Source organism: Mus caroli, chromosome 9, assembly GCF_900094665.2.
Source record: "Mus caroli chromosome 9, CAROLI_EIJ_v1.1, whole genome shotgun sequence".
Classification (NCBI taxonomy): domain Eukaryota; kingdom Metazoa; phylum Chordata; class Mammalia; order Rodentia; family Muridae; genus Mus; species Mus caroli.
The window spans coordinates 42,064,980-42,089,754 of NC_034578.1; the positions used below are offsets into that span (position 1 = coordinate 42,064,980).

Genomic DNA, 24,775 nt, shown 5'->3' on the forward strand with positions numbered 1-24,775 from the left:
GTCCAACTGTAGAATTAAGGGTTCAAGCAGAAGGTCTCTGTGTGCCATCCAATGGGTGGTGTCTGCTGCGAGTGCAAATGTCACCTGAGCGCTAAGTAAGGCTCCCCAAGGGTGGGCCGTGCCCGGTTGTACAGGTACTACATGCCCTGGGTCCCTGCTCTGCCTGCTACACACTCTTAGTTTTTAATCCAGGTTCTGCACATAAGGTTTCTCATTGCTCTTCGTGATGCTTAAAGGCATTTCATACTTGAGGGGCTCAATGGGCTCCTATCTGGGTGCACAGGTTCCCTGGAGGAGCCATGATCCCCATCCCTGACTCTTAAGCTTGTCTTCTATGCTCAGTTCCGTGCTGTGAAAGTGGTGGCCCGTCTCTGCTGTAACTCTGGAAATCATTGTCGCAGTGTGTGCTGCCTGAGATGACATCAGGGTTCATGAAGACTGAGCTGGGGTGTGCAGAGAGTTCTACCTGCCCAGTCATCTTCCCTAGTACCCCTTCTGCCTCCAATCTCTACAGGCAGAAATACTCTCTAGCCTGACAGCTGTAGGGCTGCACAGACATCCAGCCAGCCCCCTCACCCTGCTCCACCACCAGCTGTCAGTTTGCAGGAGATGGGAAGGAGGCAGCTGGGGGTGGGCACCTCTGCCACTGCCTGTGTGGGTTTGGAATGGGTGCCACGTGTGTAGCAACCATCTGGAAGAGAAGCCATCTGGGAGAACGGAGGGGTGCGCTCACCTTCCCCTTGCACTTAGAAGGCTACCTCCTAAGCAGGGGTGGATACATGAGGCATGAGAATTCATTTACCCCCCCCCCAAGCTGTGTGCAGATCACCTGCCTATCACTGTGCATGGGAGGACTGGTGAGGGCTGTAACTGGCTGAGGGGGTGAGGGTGAGAATGGGGGCTCATAGGGGAGTGGGGTGGGGTGAAAGCTATGTGGGGGCTGTAACTCACTGAGGAGGGCCACAATCACGAGGGCTATCAGGATCAGCAGCACTGCAATGATGGGGATCCCCACCTTTTTGAAGGTCTCCTGGGGCCTTCGGGGTTTGCGAAAGGGAGCAACATCTGCAAGGAGAAAGACAGAGGGAGGAGCTTGCAGTGAGCACTCAGAACCCATCCCTGCCAAGGCCCATAGCCCTCTGCCCTGGATGCTCTGGAGACAGTTTGGTGGGGATTATCCCTGCAGGCAAAGCTGAGCTTTAAGAACCTTTCCTCCCTCGCCCAGATTCACCTATCTTTCATAACTACTTCTCAAAGGAGACGGCAGCGCCTGCCACCTCCCCTTGTCTTGCCCTACCTTTGACAAGATGTCATTCTTGCCGGATCTGACCTGTACCTGCCCTGGGAAGGGCCCAAGCTCGTCACATATGCACTTGGGCACTTACCATGATAATATGAAATGTTATCATTTGTCCTGGCCCCATTCTTGAATATGTTTTCATTTTTAATCAATGCATAATTGTATTTGGGGAGTATAGTGTTACATTTTAACACATGTATGTTATAATAGCACATGTATCACATAATGATAAGATCAGGGTAATTACTGTTTATCGTGCAAGACATTTATTTCTGTGCATATGTGGGGAACATTCAGAATTCTCTCACTAGCTCTTCTGGAACATCAAATGTCATCAACTGCAGTTACCCTGCAGTGCTGGAGAACATTAGACTTGACCCCTATCAGTCCTTCCCTCCTCTTTACTACAGTTGTTTCTCTGATAATTTTTTTAAAGGGCAGGAGAGCTAGATCATGTAGCCCAGGCTAGCCTCATGTTCGAGAACTAGACCAAGATGACCTAGTCCAGGCTAGCCCCATATTCTATATGTAGACCAGGATGACCTTGAACTTTCGATCCTTCTGGTGCTGGAATTTGAGGCATATACCACCTCCGATGGTCTCTGTAGGGTTGGGGATGGAACCCAAGGGTTTACACATGTTAGGCAAGCATTCTACCACCTGGGCCTCATCCCTTGCCCACTGCCTTGTTTTTTGCCTCCCCCACACAGTGAAGATGTAGCAGAGTTTTGATAAGCACTTGTGAGTTATTATGTATTATGATGGCCCCCACCTCCAAGTTAGTCCAACACAGAGCAAGTCCCCAGCATGGTCCTTGTCTTTAAGGAGATTAGAGTCTCGGAGAAGAAGAAAACAGGACAAATGGCAGTCCACCAGGTGGAAGAAGGTAGAGTAGAGACATCACCTGGGGAATGCTGGGAAAGGCTTCCTGAGTGGGTGGTACTTTGATACATGAAGAAACAGGGGACAGAGGCTCTGGGACAGTGCAGACCCAGGCACAGAGTGGGTGCTGTGAGCATCTAGTGTCCTAGAGTATGAAGTGGGTCAAAGCCTGTTGGGAGGCAGAACGACAAAGGCCTTTTGTGGAGACTTGAATACCAGACTAGGGCTGGGCATTTGTCCTGACAGAACTGAGGAGCCACTGAACGCTCTGAACAAGAGAGGGTGTGTGAGGAGACTGTTAACTAGAGAGGGTTCACTCCTTGTCAGGGAGCAAGAGGGTTGAAATGAAAGAGATTGGGACCAGGGAGCTCACATCGGCGGCTCCCATTGCCTGAAAATTGTAAAATGAACAAATAAACAATCAAGCAGTCCCGCCTTTGTTTCATACAGTGTCATAGTCGGAATCTGAAATGATAAAACAGGCTCACAGTTTTGAATGTTTGGTCCCCAAATGGTGATACTATTTTGGAAATGTCTAGAAACTTGGGAAGTTAAGGCTGAGCTGGAGCAAGTAGATCCCGAGGGTTTATATTTGGGAGGCTACTTTCTTTGCCTACTTTTAAAATTTCCTTCTGTGAACCCCATTTTCTGCGACATCATGTGAATTGCTCTGTTAACACTCTTCCATGGACTGAAACATCCTGGCATTATTTCAGAATGAGTCCTGTGTCCATGAAGTTGTTTGTGCCAGGTGTATCGGTCACAGTGACACAAAAGAACACATGGGTGGCCAAGGAGATGGGGTATGACAAGGTTGTGAAAAGTCCTCAGTTGGCATCAGAGACAGGCTCTGGACCTTTTCAGGTCCCTTTCCTTCAGGCAATGAACTCCCGAGGCATTTGGGAGCCTTCCTCCCAAGGGGGGCTGGGCAAGAAGCTTTGAGAGAGTCAGAAACCTAGAAAGTAGCAGGCGGCCTCTCTTCTGCCTCCACACCTACATGGCTCACTCCCTCAGCTTCCAGCCTTTCTTTCAAGTCTCTTCTGGGTGAGCCCACTCTAGATTTTCCTGTTTAAGATGAGACCACTGTGCATTTCCCATCCTCCCCTCTTGCCTGTTTTTCTCCCAAAGCACTTATCATCTCTGACCTACTTTGGCTTGTTTTCTGTCTCCTCTCACCCCTCCCTGAAATGGAAATGAAGCCACCATGGAAGACGGTGTCTTTTGTGCATTTCTGAGTCTCCAGTGCCTAGAGCAAGGCCCACAGCAGATACCCAACTAGTGTTCACCAGATGGGAAACGATCCATTCTTGGCTCTGTTCTCTTAGGCGCATCCTGTCTGCCCTTCTCCAAGCTCACTTTATTTGGTCTCAGACAGTGCCAGTCATGTGTCTGGCTCTACCCACAGTCCTCTGCTCAGCTGAAACTCAGCCTGATGTCTGCCAGAGGCCAGTGCCCCATACATTATGGTATCAATGGCCTGATAAGAAAGCTCAAACTCTGTGCCTCCCTGATGGAGAGTTTTAACTGTACAGAGGCCCAGTACTGAGGATGTGAAAAAAGACATGGTATGGCCTGTAAGTTGTTAGGACCTGCCACAAAGTAGATTATCAATAATACTAGCTAGTCCTGTTTTTTAAAAGTCCTTACATCAAGTCTTCAGAATTATCCGGTTCCCATGGCCACGGACACATCAATATTTTGTTCAGTCATCCATGCATGACATGTTTACTGGTCACCTGCTTCTGGGGACATGAGGTTGATTTGTTTTCGCGGTTAGCGAACAATCTATTGGATTGTGTCCAAGCCCAAAAGTGTGTCCTGGCTCTCCCTTCTCTGGAAGGGATATTCCTCAGGAAGGAACTTAACTAAAGTTTAGAAATATCCTCCATGCCTGTGGTTGTTTCTTCTGTCTGTTTTTCCTGCCATTGCTTTTAGATAGAGCTTCCAGGAAGGTGGTATTTCCCCTGTCCCTTCCCTCTTGAGTGACAGCAGGGACTCCGGTCACATTTACTTCTGGACTTTAGTACTCTGAACTTTTTATGCTGTGTAATTGACTTCATTTACTAACCCAAATGGATCTCATGGCTAATTCAGCATACACACACACACACACACACACACACACACACACACACACACACACGCAGAGTCACATCCACAGGCTGGTTTTCTGGTGCCGAATGACCTGAGTGTTATTCCTGACTTCTGGGACTCAGGAGCTCAGATCCCACCCCCATCGCCACCCCCATCCACAGCTGGCTGACTCATCTAGCCTGGTTTATATAGTGTTCCCCATCACCTGAGCAGCTGCCCGGTCTCTCCTTTCAGCTTCCTTTCCACCAGGTGTTCTGGTTTGGCAGTTGTTGGGTTTGTTCATTGGGTGAGGCACAGGAAGAGCCATGGGAAGCCTGGTGCTCTTTGGGGACTCTGTGGTCTACTGTTACATTATCTCCAGAGCACAAAGGAGGTACTGTTTCTACTTGCCGAGTTATTGTTTCTGGTTATTATTAACTTGTGATTCAAATAAAATGTTAACATGAGTGGGATTGCTCATTGTCTTATGGATATGTTCCCTGTTCATTCGTCTTGCCCATATGAAGGCTATCAGAAGTAGGCATTCAAGAAAATATAATAGGAGGGGTAAAACCCTTAAAGCTGGGAGCTTTTTACTGATTCACTTATCTGTCTCCTTTAGTCAGCGATCCACAGCTATTTTCTTTCCTAACAGTAAAACACCAGTGCCCCGAATTCTTGGTGGCAGGAACTCCATGTGACCAGGGCCTACGCTGCTCTATTGCTCAACCCAACTCCATGCAGATCAGGGCCTGGCAGAGTAGCCTGGGGAGTCACTGTACTGTTCTTGGCCATCAGGCCTGCTGGTCATATTCCCCAGAGACCAAGCTTTTTTTTTTTTTTTTTTTAAACAAATCCTGGAACGTATGAGTACTTAGTACTTTTTGTTGAAGGATGGATGGATGGTGGACTGAGGTCACACATAGCATTGGCACAATGGTGGTTCACTCAGTAGCTGAGATTCAAAGACTTGGGGGTGTGAACTTACCACGGTTGTTGAGGGGTTGGCCACTGTCTGACTCCTGCAATGGAAGGGAAAAGATTAAGTTGAGTGAGGGAACCTTTGAGATCTGGACCAACAGGGCTCACTTCCCGGGTATATTCTTCCTGCTACGTCTAAGCTACCAGTTGAAATGAAAAATTCACCCATACCCCTATTTGACCTGCCTCAACTAGTTTGTCACTTGTAGGGACTCGTTAGGAGCCTCAGAAACGATTGGCTGCCTGACTGTTATCTGTATTGCTTCTTCCTTTGTCAATCATTTGCTTATTTTTTACATATATTGTTTTTTTTTGTAGAAACAAATAAAGGGGATGCTTAAATGTCCAATAATGTCAAAAGATGTTCACTGCCGTTATTCATTACATAAATGCAAACTCAGGCTTCAGTGAACTAACTCTCTCTCTCTCTCTTCCTCCCTACATTAGAAAGGCTAAAGTTAAAAACACTGACAATATTAAGTGTTGGTGAGAACACAGGACACGGAGTAACTGGGATGTCTATGCTTGCTAGTGGGATATAAACTATAGCAGTGCTTTGATTAAATGATTTGATAGTAATCTCAGGGCTGGCTTATAGATTGATGGCTCAGCTGATCTACTGTGGGATGTAATCGCAAGAAATATATATGTATCCTTGAGTTTTCACAGTAGCATTGTTTGTAATAGCTAAACATTGGGAAACCCCTAATGGTTGAGTAGCAAAATAAATTGTGGATTATCTACACAATAGGATTTCAGCAGTAGATAGGAGCAAACTTCTTACAACTACACTTTTCTATCTAAAAATATTTTTATGTGTATAGGAATTTTGCTCACATATATGTCTGTGTATCATCTCTGTGCCTGGTACCTGTGGAGGCCAGACGAGGGCATCAGGTCAGTGGTTAAGAAGGACTCTTATCCACTGAGTTCCTCTCCAACCCCCTGGTCCTCTATGATGTCAGCTTGACTGGACTTAGAAATGCCTGTGAAGGGCTGTGTAGTTGCCTCGCTTGGTTAATTGCTTGAAGTGAATAAGCATGAAGGCTTGAGTTTAGATTAGTAGCACCCACATATAAGGCTGTGTGTAGTGGTACACCCCTAGAATCCTGGCTCTGAGGAGGTGGAGACAGGAGACTCCTCTGAGACTTGCTGCTATCTAGTCTAGAAAATCAGTGAGCCTCAGATTCAGTGAAAGACCCTGTCTCAAGAATAAGGTAGAGAGTATTCAAGGAAGACACCTACCGTCGACCTCTGCCTTCCACATACACATGATACAGACATGTACACACATATGCACATACGCACAAACATGTGCACACACATACACAGAAATGCCTAGGACATGGTGAATCACATTCTGGGTATGTCTGTGTCCATCTTCAGAATTGACAAAATCATTGGTTTAATGGATTAATTGACTGATAGATTCATAAACACAATGGCATTATTGGGAAATGGTAAAAGTTTGGAAGTGTGGCCTCATGAAAGGAGTTAGATCCTAGAGGCAAGTTCCTAAAAAGTGTATCTTGTCCTGAACTTTCTGCCTCCTTGGTCATCACCAAACTGGCCAGAGGGGGTAACTTTCAGGACGAGGATGAGAACAGCTCAGAGCACCTGGCCCTACGGACACCTAGTCAGGAGATAACGAGACGAACAGCAATTTACACACAACAGGCAAAGTCTTTCCATTTAACTTAGCTCCAGATTAAAAAGGACTGAAACCAAGTGTGTGGTAACCACAGTGGTTAGCATTCAATAATGGCTAAAATAAACAGATGAATGAGAAATATCCATACTGTGCCAGGCCCTGATCCACTAAGAAGCAGATGTCAGAGATTAATAAGCATTCATCCCAGCAGATAAAGAGAGGTCCTCCCCCAAAAGACAACTGAGGGCCCTTGGAGGGCTTGGGGGTATATGTGTGACTACAAATAGATAAGCCAGAAAAAAAAACCCAGAGGGCTTGAGGGGAGCTTTCAGGAGAAAGTGGGGTTAAGAAGACAGTGTCTGGATGAAGATGGGGCCAAGGGAAAGGGTGAGAACAGTTAGAGAGGTCACATCTGAGTTGTAACTTGAATGACAGAAAGGTACTGGCACTCAGGTGCAAGTGTGGGTAATAGAGGAAGCTGCAGAGAAGTAGGCATGGCTGGAGGGGAGGCAGAGGCATCAGAGAAGGAGATGAACCTGTGTTCGTTTGGAGCATTAACACAGTGAGTGGGCTTTGTCTGTGGACCCGTGCCCTTGGATGTTAAGCAGGTTAGGGTATCCACATAAGGCTAGAGGGGGTTGTGGATGCTGAGAGCATCTGTTGAGTGGATCCTTCCCATAGGTGCATTCTTTTTTATTGACTGTACCTGTGTGTACATGCTTCCATTAGTTGGAGCAGGTGGGATGAATTTCTTTTGTTTTGTTTTGTGTTTTACTAATTCACTAGGCATTGACTACCTCTGATGAATGAAAGTTATTCTAGAAGCCAAGACACAGAAGGAACAACAACAACAACAACAGTACAGTCTATACCTTTTTGCACTTTGGCTGCTCATTTTGAGCTGAAGTGGCCTGATACTCCCGTCAGGCAATGTCTCCCACTGCTGGCTGCTCAGTCAAGCCTGTACTGTACAGAATATCGTCCTTGTTCGCAAACAAAAGGCAGGAAACAGTGAGTCAAGTTAAAACACTGCTCCACAGTCACGGAACCATGACTGCGCCATTAATCCCCGCATCTAAACTCTTTCTATGGGTGAGATAGAGTGAATATTGAATAAATGGTGTTGAATCAGTACATTAACGAGCCTGTCTCAGTTTTAAGACTTGGTCTTGGGCCAGCTTTTAAGAATCTGCCTGTTAATACAGTCACACAATAAAATATTACACGGAAGTAAAAATAAACAAACTATGTTATCTCAAATGAAATGGAACATTAGCAGTTGAGTAACAAGGGTAAAATGCCAGCAGGTTACCCATAGCTCAGAATCCTTTTTGTGAAGAAGCAAGAAAATGATAGACATGGGACTGGGAATGGGTGGGGCTTACATCAGCAAAGTGGATAGTAAACAGGTGCAGCCAATTTTTGTTAAATTAATAAGCAAAAGAGACTTGCCCTCCTACCTCAGCATGGGTGTGCATGTGAGAGGCGACAAGGAATTTCATGAGTATAGAGGGTGCTCTAAGCCCCAGTTTCTGTGTAGATTTATGGGAGCTTAGTTAATGAGTTCCTAATAAATCCTGTGTGGATCAATAGTGAAATATTATTATGAATCAAGGTATGGTTTAGGCAACATTGTGCACTCACAGAGAGACCAAAAGGCTGTCATCTGTCTGTGCCAAGTAGTTTGGGGAGCTTAGCCCTTCTCGTGGTTCTCCGCTGTAGCCTTGAAACCTCTTATTCTCTGCCCTTTCTGGAAGCTTCTAGACAAACATCTGACAGAGAGATGCTGTAAATGTGAGACTATCAAACTTCCAGGAAGCAGAGGTGTTGCAGATCATGAGTACCAGGGCCAGTGAAGCAGGTTTGCTTTGGGGCTGTGAGTGGTAACTGGGGACCACCAATGTAAGAGATGTTCTGAGAAGAGTAGAAAGAGGAACAGAAGGGCAGTTCCACCCCCCTCTCAGCCCAGAGTAAGTCCTGAACTGAGGAAGAAAAAGATGAGGTGGAGTCATGTGGGTACCATGAGGGACTCAGATCCCATCAGATCCCACCAGTGGCAGATCCAGTCGTGGTCAAGGATGCAGAGCTGAAAGGCTCTCTAGAGACTACCCTGGGCCACTCTCCCTGAAGCCAGACAGAGGAAAGATACTATCCTAGAGTCAGTAGAAGAGGGAACTTTGCAAAGCAATCAAAGACCAATTGTGATTCTCTCTTCACTGCTAGGTATAGCTTTGATTATCCTCAGCTTGAGTTTAATCTCTTGAGCTGGTCATAGTTACTATGGTCCAGTCCTTGTATAGCTCAAGTGAAGGCTCCAGTCTTCACACTTCTGTCAGAGCTGCTGGCTGGGCCAGGCAGGCCACGAGCTGCTCTGTTGACTCACACTGTACAGAGCCCCGACCTGTGGGTCTGATTCAGCCCATGTCCAGCTTAGGGCTCATCTGGAACACAGCTTTTGCTGGCTGGAGTAGAATGGAAGGCTGAGAATTCCTGACTCTTAGTGCCCAGTGGTGGTGGTGGTGGGCGCAGGATGTTGGTAGAACGGTAGAACAAGTGGATGCTTGTTGACAAGCACTTGTTAGTATCTGGTTAGCTCAGAGCATCTTCCTGCTCTGTTTTCCAGTCAGTCACTATCAAGAGAACAGATTAATCCAGTATCCACCTATGAAGGCTGAATATTGTTTTATCAAGTGCAACATCTTCCTTTCAAAGGTGCTACTATATTTAATCTCTAGGAAATCCCAAGGCATTCATGCTTTATAGAATTGAAAGCCGAAGTCTATCCACAAAGTGGCTTCTGTGGTTTCAGAGCAAGTAAAGGGCAGACCCAGTTCTCCGGTTTGGGCTTCTGGATCTGAGGTCTGTTTGCATTTCTCAGCAGTTTCAAGGACCTGCGTGTTTAAGCATCCTTAGGAGATAGTACATCCTTTGGAGTCTCTACCCTCCTGCAATGTGGTCTTGTTGTTTATGCTTTGCCTGCAATCAACACACAGGAGGCTCCCTCAGGAGTTCCACAGCCCTTCCCACAGAGAACTGGACGAGCTTCCTGGCTTTGCCAACGCATCCACAAATGGTGATGGCAGCTGCTATTAGGCAGCAGACTTTGGTGTCTGGGAGTGCCCCTCTTAATGTTACCATCGAGTCTTCCATCTTCTACCATGTTTGCCCTTCTCAGCTGTGGCTCCTCTCACCCTCCCTCAATGTTTTAAATCCTGGAGAAGTTCCTGGGCTTAGCCGAGTCCCAAATATTAAATGGTTCCTTTTAGCTTCTACTTCAGAGACAGATGACCCTAGACAGCTGACCAGGCAGCTTTTGTTTTTAAATTCTACAGAAAAGCCACAGAGAGACAGCTAAGGGGGTGTGACTTGTGACTTGCTGTCCAGCTGGATCACTCCTCTCAACTTCTATGACTACTGGGTCCCCCACCAAGCCACTGGGAACTGTTTTTCAGAGATGGTGAAGAACTTGATCAGTCCACAGTGGAAAGACCAGTGCTCCACTAGTGAATAATGAAGAGGCCCAAGGCAGAGCCCACCAGCTCCTTCGCCCCGCTGAGCTGCCTGCTTCTCAAAAGCACAGACATTGCTTTGCTCTGGGAAGAGGTTAGGGGGAGAGCCGGAAGAACAGAGTGGGGACGAGGAAGACAAACTAGAGCACCGAGAGGCTGTTTCTCTGGCTTTGTTCCTCTCTGTGGCAGCTTTGGGATCCCATGGGAAGAGCCCTGGCTTCCCTTGATCTCAGAGGGAAACCTTGGAGCTAAAGATGTGGCTGTTGCCAGGTGATGGGTACACAGACCCTCTGAGGCTCTTAGCTTATTGAGTTAGGTTGCTGAGGCCAGTGACAGGGTGACATGGGCACCCCTGGGAAGGGTGGGGACTGCTCTCTGAGTGAGCCAAGAGACCTGGGGCTACTCACAGTTGGTGGGAAGAGCTAGGCTTGGCCACAGCTAGCTCTGGTGTTCAGGGGGTTGCTCTAGGTAGCCTTAAGCCACTCTGACCCCCTGAACCTACACCTAACCATCAGTCCTACTACCGCCGGCAGACATCTGGCCACCTGTGACTATGCAGGCAGTTTGATGCCTTTATCAGGCTGGGAACAAGACCTTGTCTCTTGGGTGCCTCCACAATGGCAGGTAAGGTGACAGGAAGGGGTTATGGAGGGGTGCTTCATATTGGCCGGGGTGGGGGAGCTGCAGTGGTGCAGCATTTTAAGGTGCAATCAAAGGTGTCAGTGGCAACAGCCATGTTGGCTTCCAAGTAGCCCCGCCCTGTGACTCTGTTTTCAGGATGTCTGTCCAGCAAAACAGGCTAGGTACCAGCTTCACACATAGGAGAAGCAGTCTTTACCGGGTGTAGGCTTTCTTTTAACCTAACCTCAGCCCAGCTGCTACATTAGAAACCACCGAGCCTTGTAATAAACCACATAGATGCTGACCTGTTGGCAATTAGAGTAGAGAATCCTACCCATTCCAAGGTATAATAGCTCCAGGGCAAGGCCTGGGGGCGGGAGAGAGGAGTCAGATAACCCACTGTTAATCCAGCTACTGAGCCTGCTGTTCAGTTCTGTTATTTAAGAATCAACCTTTGTGTTTCTGCCAGGCCCTTAACTTCGGTTAGAGCCTGGAGAGGGAAGACCAGGGTAGAGAGGCAAGAATCCCTGTTTCATAGATGGAGGTGTGGTACAGGGTTTACAAGATCTCTGCGCTCTAGCTACACTGTGGGCCAATGTCTTCGGAGGAGCTGACTGTAGACACCTGGCTTCCTCCTGAGGCCTTTTGTTCCAGGTGGCTGTTGTGAGCTCACTCTTGCACAGCCAACAAACCCAGGGAAGACAGTCCCTGCCCCTCTATTTCTGAATTCTTGGTTGTTCTGTTTTGCTCAGCTCCCCCCCCCCCCAACAACCTCTGCCCACTTTCTCTTTCCGGAACAGTCAGATGAAAAGGTAGCTTCCCGCAGAGACCCAATGGCAGTGTGTGTGTGCATGCATGCATGCATTTTGTGTGTGTGTGTGTGTGTGTGTGTGTGTGTGTGTGTGTGTGTGTGTTTATGAGGCTGCACAGGTTAGACTTCCAGCCTTCCATGGATTCTTGGGCACCTGCTTGTTGGGAGGGCTCATGGATGCTAGAGTTTAGATAAATTCTCTAAATAATGTTTACCCAAACCAGGTAGCTGCCACCCGCAATGCAGTCTGATGTTTATAAGAGAATTCCACAGAGTTGATGCTGTCTTAAAACAAAACAAAACAAAACAAAACAAAACAAAACAAAACAACAAAACCCAACTTCCTTTTCTTGTCCTGAATTGTCTTTAAACATTAAGGTATAGGAAGTGGTATAAGGGAAGAGAGGATTTTATAGAGGAGGCCTGGCTCCCCAGGTGAGTTGCTAAGCAATCCTGGGCAATTCTCAGTGTCTCCTGATCCTAGCTTCCTTCCCACTTTGCAATGTGGGTTTGAATCAGCACAAACACTCCACCTGCTGCGAGCACCCTTCCAAGCCCTCAAAGACCTCAGCTGGTCCTCTCAGGATCCCATTGCTGTTTATGGCCCCCTTGGTTGATTTTTGTGGTCTAAAGGGTCTCAGCTGCTCTGGTTGGGGTGGGGCCCACTGTATCTATTCTTCCTGAGAAGATGTGCTGGCTGGACTTCAGTCATGTCAAACAGAGTTCAAGTACACCAGCAAGGTTCCCTGCAAGGGCAGAAGGGAGCAGCCTGCTTTGTTCCAGATGTCTCAGGGATAGCCAGCCTCTGGTGGCTCCTTTGGCTGCTGCTGCTGATCTGCCCGCAAAAGACTCAGTGACTCTCTGATGGCTTTCCTGGGAACTCTGAACTTCAGAGCCTATAAATAGCATTCTGGTGGCGCTTCCGGGACTTCTCTGCATTATTACCTTGTGGTTGCATAACCTAGTGTTCTTCTCCCACTTTCCTGCCCACTCATATAACTCTGCAAGTGCTTTGGAAGTTTCCCCTTGCTGGGATGCTACTGTTAGAAGAGGCATCTTGACAGGGGATGGAGCACAGACCATGGCATCCTGCCATTGAGGTCTGAATCCCACCTCTGTACTCAAATTATTTGACCATCAAGAGCCTCAATTTCATGTGTGAATGAAAGAGAAAGAGAGAGACACTGAGAGAAGACAGAGACAGAGAGAGACACACAGAGAGACAGAGATCGGTTTTTAGTAAGTCTTCCTCCTAATGAGCTCCAAATATGCATGGTCTCCAGCACATGGCCTGGAGCAAAGTGCAAGAACTGTAATAAAATTATTTTATTCAGTCAGAAAAGCACTGTCTGGGGGCTGGAGACCCAGTTACACACAAGAGTCAGAATTCTTGTGCCCATGAGCAGACAGCCTGCTACTGTTCTTAATAATTACTAACAATGTTTGAATACCTGGCAAGTACCTGACAGAGTAGATACTTAACTGGTAAGTTTCACAGAGCATCTGGCATGGATGTGAAGGATGCTGGACAGCTATTTTGATGGCTAGGTAGCAGATGCAGGTCAGAGAAGCAAAGCCAGACAGAAGGATAAGCACACATGGCCATCCAAACCATCTGAAGGAAGAGGCCCAAGAGGATTCTCAGACAGTAGGGGGATTTCGGGAGCTCTCTTGTCAGAGGGAGGATTGCTGAAGCTAGAAGCACTTCCTGGAAAGTGGGGTGGGGTGAGTAGGAGCTGGTCCACGCAGGAGTTTCTCAAGCAGACAGAGGCAGGTCCTGATGCAGGGCCTGTAGCATCTTTGGTTACTAGGTAGAGCTCCAGCAGTGCTGGGGTGGTTAGGTGGGGGCAAGAACAGGTGAGGCTACAGTCCTTCCAAGTGCTGCCACTGTGGGATTTCTGTTTTGCTTATGGAATTCTAAATTGGGTTCCAGTGAGGGCTCCAAGGCCAGAACACACAGGGCCTCATAGGTCCTTTCCCAGGAGTCTGTGACTGGGAACTGCTGGCCGCTGGCTGCTGGCTGACTTCTGGCTTGTGGCTTGCACCATCTCTTGTCAGGTGAGACTGGTCTGAGGCCTGACTCACTCATCATTCCCTCATTGTTGGTAGCCTAAGCTGGTCTCATACTCATGGCAGTCCTTCTGCCTCAGCTTCCAGGATGCTCAGATTACAGGTGTGAGCCACTATACCTGGCTTGGCTTTACATCAGTTTTTTCTCTTTAATGGTCACATGGCAATATGGATAATTTTTTCCCTGAGAAGACTGGCTGTGAAACTTTGTCTCAGCCTCCCTGAAGGTTCATGACAATGCCCAGTGGCTTGTGCTGCTCTCCCCTCCTCCAATCTTTGGCATCTTAGGAAGGGCTGAAGTCTCTGCAAAAACCCAAGCCCTTCCTTCCCCCTACCCCCTTGAATTAGTATCTTCACTTCATGCACACTTTGCTGTAAATTCCATTAGCATGGAGGTAGTGGCATGGGGTGTCCCAGTTCCACAGTGGCTCAGGGAACACCAAGTGCTGGTCTCATAGGTCTGTAAACCTGATGAGTTTGGAGTCTTATCTCTGCCTCCTAGAAGCAAGTGACATTTTCAAGACATTGGATGTCTCTGTGCCTTTATCTCCTAACTTCCAAGTCTCAGAGCAATGGTGTTCTACTCAGAGGGAGATGCTTGAGCCACGGAGGCCACACTTTTGGCATCAGGTTAGGATGAGAAGTCTGTTGCCATGACTCTGTAAGACATCAGGGGCTCCAGGTCCCCAGGATAGGCCAGTGGGGATGTCTCTGGTGCCAAGGTGACAATGGGATAAAGGTTCCCCATTTATTCCCTTGGTGAAAGTGCTATGGTTGTCCCCTTCTTGGTGGCATCTGTGGGTGAAGGAGGGCCATGTTCTGCCAGAATAAGGTTAGCATTTTAGCTTGCTCCTTCTGTGCAGTTTTGGAACCCGGGGTGTGTGTCTCTAGATCTTAAATCTTCGCCTAACCTTCCAGGGTCCTTTTAGAACCCAGTCTATGGTAGACACTTAGGTACCCACTCTATGAGCAGTGGAGACATAGTATAGGCAGACAGTAGTGGAAGATGTTGACACCACAGCCAGTGTTCCAAGCATGGGCATCTCTGCCCCACCAGAGGGCAAAGCCCAGGCAGATGTGCAGCGTACTTTAGGACCAAAGACCCCTCCGTACCCCTGGACAGACCACCTCATTCTGTCACCTGCTTCCTCCAGAAAGTGGTCTTTCACCTGCCACCTGTGAATTTCCATTTGCAGAAAGACCCAGAAGTGGGAAGCACTCCTGAGCAGACAGGAGGAAAGGGCGTTGCAGCTTTGAATTCTGTTTCTCTGCTGCGATCTAGTGTTTAATCGGAGTGGCATGCTGGGTGGTGCAGTTAAATACATCACAGGGGGTTTGCCACACTGTCTCTGCTTGCTTGACTCTCCCCAGTCCTGTTGCTGGGCTTCCAACAGGCTCAGACCTGTCCTTCCCTCATCCCTAGCTTCTGTTTTTAGGTTCAAATATACTTTTATTTCTGGTAGGATTAGGTACTTTTTAAGGTTGGATGTGGTGAACCTTGCTTTCTGTATCACCTAGAGTAGAATCCGGCTACAAGGGATTCGATTTTGGATCATTTATCAGTCAGTCATTCACTCCCCATTCACAGGGACACTACTGACCAACAGACAGACAGTCACCGATCCACTGACTGACTGCTTGCTCAGTCACTTACTCACACACCTGGGCACTATTCCATCCCCGGTCCATGATGTCTAAAGTTAAGAAGATGAAAGATGGGCCTTGGCTGTGGGAAGCTCACAGTCTGGTGCTGGTGAGTTTAAGTACATTTCAGGCATAGGAAGTCCACTGTCACTTAGGGTGTCACTGGGATGTTGACATGTTTTATTGAGGCTGATGTTTGCATCTGGGCAAGATGGAAGGCTGAACAGAAGAGGTTATTGGGAAATCTGAGGCCTACGGGGATTCATAGGTCCAAAGATGTGTACCTCCAGCTGTGCTTGGGCTTTGGGAAGTTGGTCCAGAGTTCTGGAGCCCTCTGTGGGGTCTGAATTTTCCCATCTCTCCTTATACTATCTCCCCTCCCCCATCCTGCAGCTCCTGACACCAGAAGGCTGGTACTCTTGGCCCTCACAGCATCCCCACAATGAATTACGCTCCACAGTGATGACTTTGTGAGTGTCCTCACTTCCCAGTGCTTTCCTAGGGTCTGGTGATAATGAGGCTGGCTGCACTACTGTACAAGGAGTGGTCAGAGCTGGTCTTTGACTGGTGGGAAACATGGTCCTTTGGAGGGCAACCTCTCAGTCAATGGGACCCTTCTCCAGCCTTGCCTCTCTGAGCTCAGGGGGAGACCCTGAGGTGGAGTTCTCTGATGAAGGGATCATAGTGCATGCATCGTGACCTCTCTGCTCCCTACACAGTTTGCTCCCGCCATAGTGTGCTGTCTCTTGTCCCTGCATCACCATCTGTCTTGCTTGTCTCGTGAAATTCCCTCTATGTTGACACATACCCTTCCTGGCTTCCCTGCCTAGAGAGAGCTGGCTCATTCTTCAAGAAGTCCAACGCAAGCACTTTCTCCTCTGGGATAGCTTCCAGCCACTCTGGAGAGATTTTGGCCTAGGGTTACCTTGTGATCCCTCTCTGGTGAGCTCCTGTAAGGAGGCAAGCATCTAGATATTTCTCAACACCTCCACCCCTTGCCAAACAGTTGGTTGTTGGCCAGGGGGGATTACGTAGCTGGCTCCCTGGAGCTGCAGTGACATTAGGTTCTCTTCCCGTGGGGAAGCAGGTATGAAGAGAGAGCTTCACCCAGCTCTATCTACTGCCCAACTCTAAATATGCCACTCCAAAGCCAAGGATGACATCACCAGAGCTCCTGAAGTCTGTGCTTCAATCTGAGCGGAAAGTCCACCTGCTATTAGACCCCTGTTGCCAGAGGGCTGGCCTATTCGTTGGCCACAGTCCTCCAGTCAAGCCCATAAAATACTTTGGGGCAGTAGAGGCAAGAATAGGAAAGCAATGGGGAATACCTTGAAGGGTTGAGACTGACTTTGGGTGTTAATAATGGCCCTGCCTTGTTTGGATAATAACATCCTCTTCTTTGGAGCCCAGTGTGCTTAGGACTTACAGAGTAGTAATGAATCCTGCCCAGGTTGGCTAGTCAGGGGTCCCCAACTGCCCCTTTGGTCTCAGATGCAGAGGACATGTGGCAGGTCAGACACTAGACTCTCACTCGGCACAGGACTGGTGGCCTGCTGTGGCTCTCCCTGGACATAACTGGCAGAGTAAACACAAGGAAAACCGTTGTTAACTGGCAGCTGGACTTTGACCAGCTCTTGCAGGGAGAGGCAGGAGGATAGAGGGAAAGAACAGGGAAGGCTGAGCCTGGCCTTGTGTTACCCCGTCCTCTCTTGTGGGCCGAGAGCTAGGCTCATCCTGGCCTCATCAATGAGAAAGGACTGGTTGCCACACACAGGTAGCTTAGTGGTTTGCTCAGGGCCAGAGTCTGGCAGTTCTCTTCTGCAGCCTAGCGGCCATTGTTGCCCGCCTTTGCTCTGTGACCCTGTGGCCTGACCCTTCACCCATGCTGACCATCTGCCTCCTCCTTCATCAGCAACACCCAACTTTCATTCCATGGTGGCAGCAGGGCAGGGTGAGACGTGGTCCTGGCTCTCACTTCCTGGAGTGGGTTCCTTATTACCTACAGCCTCTCATTTGCTCGGGCTTCCTGCTTTACAGAGTCTGTTCACACACGTTGCTTTGCTCAGCCTTTCTAAGCATCCTGTGTATGTGCCAGGGGTTTTGGGAACCACACTGTTTCCCTTCTACAAGGGTAGAGGATGCGTTGAGTCTCAGTGAAATTAAAGTCTCAAGACCTCACAGAGAGCTAGCATCCTGGTATTGAGTTCCACATCAGCTTTTGCTCCTGTCAGCTGCCTCAGAAATGGCACCCTGGTCAGCGGCTCATCCAAGAGGGGGCAACCCAGGGTTCCTCAGTGCTACAGAGCAATAGCTCACAGTCTGGAGGTGGGCACTGCTCCCTTCCTTCCCCACTGACCCCAGTGGGGGCACCTCTGCACAGGACCCCCTCTGATGGAGTAGTAGGTAGTTAGTGCTTCAGTCACAGCCCTGGCCTAGTACCGACAAGGCAGTTCCTGGTGTTCTGCCCTTACCAGACACTAGCATTTTGCAAAACTTTTTTACTAGTGGGTCACTGGAAGCGTTAGGTAGCACCTACTCCCTTTTGTCATGGGGGAGGCAGGTCCTTTCTTCAACCTTTCTGTTTTACTGCCTGAGTGACTGCTAAGGATTGGGGAATCAAGACCCACTGACTCCCACCTTAGGCCTGGTGATGATCTCTTCCCCTTCTTGCTTCTCAGCTGTCCCCCTTGAGAGGACAAGCCAGCAGCAGAAGATGCTATAGATAGTCAATGGAGAAGAGCATTAAAGAGATCAAACAGAAGAGCCCCACAGACACTCCTGATTGTTTTGGGGGGCATATCTATACTGTTTTCTTTATAAAGGATAGGAGTGATTTTTCTCAGGGAGTGTCTGAGGGTCACTGTGACACCAAAGTAGCCCTTGCCTTTGAAGAAACCATGACATCTTCCAGCGAGCGCGCGCACACACACACACACACACACACACACACACACACACACACACGAGACAGTATGCAAAGGAACAAGCATGACCTTGAGGCGATTGGTAGACAAAGACAGCCCTGACTTCTATCTATGCCCACCTTCAAAGACAGCTAATGGTGGAGGCAGAGGAGCCCTGATGGGCATGAGAGGCTGGAAGTGGAGGTGACTCAATTGTGACCTCTTTTTTATTAAGCCTGGAAGGTGTTATAACATTCTCAGTTAATGACCCCACAGGTTCCTTGAACAGCCCTTTGTGGACAGCTGCCCTCCCCACCCTGAGGGCCCCTGTACTTACCATACTGCCTTGGTAATCCTCCTAATTTTCTTACAGCCTGGAGCAAGCTCTGTCACCCAAGACAGCAGGAAGGGGGGGGGGTGTCTTCAAATGAGCCTCATTAGGAAGCTGCTCAGAAAGCCTTGGTCAGCACTGAGCAGAGGGGGCCCAAGTGCAAGGCTGCCCTTGCTCCTTGATGGCCCACATTCTCTTCTTCCTCTTCCTTCCGCAAGCCAGCTACCACCTGCCACTGTATTTAGGAGTGACTTGAGGACTATTGGGGCTGGTCAAGTCCTACAACACAACCCGTGAAGTTGCCAAACTGGAATGATTATGTGTCTTGTAATCTGACACCCAGTCGTTAGGGGCAGGGACAACACCTGGAGTGGTTCATAGGCCTAAGGACAGGTGACACACCTAAAGAGTTACACAAGCCTATCTGCTTGAATGCCTTTCATCCAACCAGGAAGACGGGAGGGCGGGCATTGGCTGAGGCTAGGTGACGGCAGACAACTCTTTCTCTTTCTCTTTCCTCTGGTTGTGTGACTTCTCACCATGGCGGTGCTTTTTTGTGGGTTGCAGGAAGTTGGCACAGTAGATTACTAGCTTGTGTCAGGCAGTAGGATTGGGGTGTCCATGTGGATCTCATCCCTAAAGAAGATGTGTGTTCTTCCCTTCCCAAGACTCAGAGTGAGTGGTGGGCGAATGAGCAACCTAACCTACCTGGCAGGCAATGGGCCTTTCAAATAGCATACTGCTGGAAAGTCACCAGTGTGCTACCAGCTAGGGCTAGGCCCTCTTCTTCACAGGCTCAGTTTTGATCCACGTCTTGCCACATAGGATAGTTGGGACCGCCCCAGGCCAGGGGCTGTATGAAGTGGAACTTTGGGATCAGACTGTACAGCTAAAAGGGACCTGGACATTTACAGAATCCCTGGGGCAAAACCTCCCATTACATACATATTAAAAATGTACATTGTGTTCTGTTTCACATCTGGTTCTCCTGGGAGAACAATAAGATATATGCCTTAGCTCTTCCATTTAGTAATGTGCTTCTGCGCGCCATCTCGTTAACTCTCATGATAACCTTGTGGAGAAAATTTTGTTCTATTCAACCTTTGGGGGTGGTAAAGAAGTTTCTGACAGAAGAACAGTGGTGGTTGGAACCTGAGTCCTCTCCCACCGCCAGTCAGGATGGGCTGCCATCCTGACCCTACAGAGGCATCAGAACAGTGGGGATATGGTTGCTGTAGTCTATGTTGAAGAGCCTAGATTCCATCTGAGGCCAAACCTATAGGGTCTTCAGGGCCTTCTGAGTCCACGAGGCTCTCAAACTTCCTCACCCCAGATAGAGACCTTTAGAGCAGGAAGTTTGGGGCCATAGCACGGCTTCTTAAAGAAGAATTTCAGCGGTGGGTCACTTGTGGCCAGGCCTTCCTTGTTGGGTTCCAGTCTGTGCCAGGATAAACATCTGGCCTATATGTTTTCTTTCCTCACCCAGTGCTCAGGTGAGCCAGGAGGGACTGCTGCAGGGCAGGGCTGGCAGCAGGGTGATTGCTCAGCACTCCTGGCTCAGGCTTTGGCTCAAGTTCCCAGATGATTCTGGGAAGGCATTGCATGGGCCTGGGAAGGAGGCACTCAAGCGGGACTGAATAAGCCGCTGTGATACTCAGGGGAGGAACATAACAGCTGAGAGATGGAGGCCCTGTGACCTGTAGGAAACAGGCCTGCCTTTCCCAGGTGCCTGGTGTGAACAGCTAAGCCATAACTCCTTCTTCAATGGGAGGCCTCAGCCTTTTTAGGGGATGGTATGCGTATGGGTATGGGTAGAGGGTACAGGGTCTCCTGTAGCCCAGGCTGGCCTCTAATTCACTGTTTTAGCCCAGAATGATGAAAACTTCAGATCACCTTGCCTCTATCTAATGAATCCTTAGAATAAGATGTGCCTCATAACTTCTGGTTTATGTATGCAGTGCTGGGGATAGAACCCGCAGCTTTGTAAATGCTAGGAAAACATTCTATCAACCAAAGCCCACCCCAGAGCCTCCCTCTGCCTTTGGATTTCCTGCTGGCTTTCCCCTCCTCCTCGCTCACTGCTGACTTCCTGCTTCTCCTTCCCTCTCCCTTGCAGCAGATTTCCCTTTCTCTCCTTGCTCCTCTCCCCAAGTGTGTCAACTTCAGAGTCACTGGGACCCTGGGGCTTTTGTTCCCCACACGCACATGACCCCTCCCAAGGCCATCTACAGGGTTCCAGTAGTATATTCACATTGTCATTTGGGTTTTATAATTTTATGTAGACACACACACACACACACACACACACATATCTCTTCAATATATATAGGCTTCAGGAGCTGAAGAGATGGCTTGGTTGCAAATCCAAACGAATTTTTCAGAGGATCTGAGTTCAGTTCCTAGCACCTATGTTGGGCAGCGCACAGCCATCTGTGCTTCTGGCCACCACAGGCCCCTAGTCACATCGAGGCCACCCCTCCCTCCTACACAGAGTAAAAACAAGCCAGATATGGTGGCTTACATCTTTAATCCCAGTATTTGGGTGGCAGAGGTAGGCAGATTTCTTTGACTTTGAGGCCAGCCTGGTCCAAAGAGCAAATTCCAGTACAGGCTGAGCTACACAGTGAGAGACTATCTCAAAAAAGAAAGAAAAATAACAATAAAAGTAACTTATGTGTGCATATATGCACGTATGCATATATCCATATATGCATATGTATATATGTATGTGTATATATGTGTGTATATACATTTATATGTGTGTGTATGTGTATATATGTATATGTGAGTGCGTGTATATGTGTAAGTGTATGTAGGTATATGTGTATGTGTACATGATATATATGTATATATGTGTATATATATGTATGTATGATATATGCTTCAGGCTTCACCTAACCTGTATCATCTTAGGTCAAGAGCATGGCCTTTGGTAGCCTGGAGTCCCCATGTCCTAATATTAATTGCTATTTGACTGTTACACTTTATTTCCTGAGTTCCATCTTCCTCACTACACAGGGGTCATGCAGGGATGGCTTCACAAGGTAGTTATGAAAGTTAAAGGAGAGGATCTAGGTTATGTATCTGCTACCTGAAAGAGACTCGTTGAATGGAGATATTATCCCTATTCTTGTGGATACAGCTCTTTTGTGCACAGTCAGAAACAATTATCCAGTAAGATGTAGTTCTATAAACGGGGTGGGGGGGGAGGGGTAGACAGCTACAGAAAAGGATGGGAAGAGAAGCAGAGAGGGATTGTGGAGGCTGAGAAAAGTCTCCTAGTGCAGGGTTAGGAGAGAAAAGTGTGGCCTAAGAGCACCTGCCTTGGTCTGTTGGAGGAGAGGGGATACACTCATAAGTCATGCTAAGTTTAGAAAGACATTCCAGACACAACGAGAATACCTTGGGGGTTAGGAGACTCTTTCTCAGCTTCCACGATCTGCTGCTCTTACCATCCTCAGCTGCAGCGGTCTCCCCCTCCCCCCTCCCACACCTTTGTTCTACCCTGAGTTCATAGAACTACATCTTACTGGATAAGTGTTTCCGACTGTGCATTTGATCTTAATATCAGCGGTCACCTTTCCATCCAACCATACCCACCCACCCACCCACCCAAGGGATGTTTCCTATGGTGTTATCAGTGTGGTTAGACACTACAGTTGGAGAAAACAGAAACGATCTCTCTCAGAGAGCTTAGTCAGCCCACACCCTGCACTTCCACCTTCAAGCACGCTGTTAAAGCAAGCCCGCTGGGCTCTCTGCTTAAGACATGACCAAGATGTGCCCCAGAGAGTTTGACAGAAATGTAGACTTTCAGTGACCCCATCCCTCCACCTACTCAACCTGAATCCTCCTTTTAAGCTCTCTGGGTAAGGAGTTACCTGCCCCCGAGAGCTCACTCACTGCTGCTGCCGCCTCCGCTGTCTTAGGAGCAGAGAGACACTGTTCAGAGTTAGAACTTAGTAAAGGCAAATCCCTTTGATCCGCCTGCTGAACCCAAGTAATTCAAGTTCAATAACAGATCTGTTTGTCTGACTTTATTCAAGACATGAGATAAAGAAGGATGCAGTGGGTGGGCAGGAGCCAGCAGTATCCATGACTTTCACACCATTGGCAGTGCAGTGCCCCGTGAAAGGAGTGAACGCTCAACCATCCTATGGGATAGCAGGAGGAACTGAGTCATGGAAAGGGCATGAAAGTGAGGCTCTCCATCAAGTCTCTGCCTTTCTATGAGAACTGTCATTTGTCTAGAGACATGGAACCTCAATGTGCCCCCAAAGATTCTTTAGTCACCTCTTTTGGTGAGGAGCTGACATTTCTCTTGTGGCTCCTGCTGATGGAGCAGCTAATTCAGTTAACACTTACCAAGGCCACAAGGAGGGTGAAGACATGTAGGGGCCTGACAGTATGACAGGGGACACAGTTGCTTCAAATAAGCTACAGAGAGTAAAATTTGGTCAGTGCATCATGTGCTCCTCTGAGCGATGTCCTTAGGCCTCTGTACAGTGTCACATTAATTCACTCCATCATGTGGATGGTACTGCCGTCTCTTACAAAAGAGCAAGCTGGAGCTTAGATGGAGTTGCGATCCACGTGTGTGGTTCAGGAAGCTCAGGACTTTCGACTCCACCATATACAGTCCACGGAGAGGGTCTAGGGTGGCTGCTGCAGCTCTTCTGGAACCTCTGAGAAGTCTCTCAGACCCCTGGAACACCAGAACAGCCGTGTCTCAGGGGAGACGTTGCTGTTGCGCCTGTGTAACTTGGTAGCAGGCTCAGTGAGCGATCTTTCCATTAGCCTGGCATCTTCCCCTTAACTTGGCCAAGAACAAGATTGCGTCTGAGTCCAATCTCTCTCTCTCTCTCTCTCTCTCTCTCTCTCTCTCTCTCTNCTCTCTCTCTCTCTCTCTCTCTCTCTCTCTCTCTCTCTCTCTCTCTCCTCTCCTGCCTTTTGAGACACTTTCTGACTTAGTTCGGGTTTCAATTGCTGTGACAGAAAAGTAAGTTGGGAAGGAAAGGGGTTATTTGGCTCACATAACACCGTTAGTCACTGAAGGAAGTGAGAGTAGGATCTCAAACAGGACAGAAACCTGGAGGCAGGAGGGGTACTGTTTACTGACTTGCTGTGTCTGGCTTGCTCAGCCTGCTTTCTTATAGAACCCAGGACCACCAGCACGGGGACAGCCCCACCCACAATGAGCCAGGCCCTCCTCCATCAATCACTAATTAAGAAAAAGCCCTACAGGCTTGCCTACACCCAGGTCTTCCGGAGGCATTTTCTCAATTGAGGCTCCCTCTTCTCAGATGACTTTTGTTCATGTCAAGTTGACATGAAACTATCCAGGAGGACACTTTCTTCCTTTCCTTTCTTTTTTCTTTTTCATAGAGACAGAGTCTATGTAGCTCAGAGTAGCTTCAAACTTAGCATATGTACTGGCTGAATTTTGTATCAACTTGACACAAGTTAGAGTCATCAGAGGGGAAGGAGCCTCAGTTGAGGAAATGCCTCGTGAGATCTAGCTGCAAGGCATTTTCTCAATTGGTGATTGATGGAGGAGGGCCCAGCCTATTGTGGGTGGCGCCATCCCTGGGCTGGTGCTCCTGGGTTCTATAGAAGGTAGCCTGAGCAAACCAGGGGGATCAGCCAGTATGGAGCACCCCTCCATGGCCTCTGCATCAGCTCCAGGTTCCATCCCGGCTTGAGTTCCTGTCCCGACTTCCTCTGGTGATGGACTATAATCCAAATAAACACCTTCCTTCTCAACTTGCTATTTGGTCATGACGTAATAATTGGAGTAATAAAAACCCTTTCTAATACACTTTATAACCAAGGGCAGCCCTCAAACTTGTAATCCTCCTGCCTCAGCCTTTGGAGTGCTGCGCCTATAGGCAGTTATTTGAGATAGGGGTTCTCATTGAATGTGGAGCTCAGTGACTCAGCTAGGCTGGCTAGATAGGGAGCTGTAGAGCTCTTCCTGGCCCTCCTGCCCCAGGACTGGG

General features: G+C 48.4%; 1 protein-coding gene across 1 annotated transcript in view; it reads left to right on the forward strand.

Moving 5' to 3' along the window:
* The first annotated feature begins 10,791 nt into the window (after positions 1-10,791).
* Smim35 (small integral membrane protein 35) overlaps positions 10,792-24,775 on the forward strand; it is a 54,051-nt gene continuing 40,067 nt past the window's right edge. Inside the window, exon 1 of the mRNA XM_029482120.1 lies at positions 10,792-11,020. Within this exon, the coding sequence (XP_029337980.1) occupies positions 11,014-11,020 (7 nt within the window). The 5' untranslated portion in view covers positions 10,792-11,013. The remainder of the gene's footprint in view (positions 11,021-24,775) is intronic.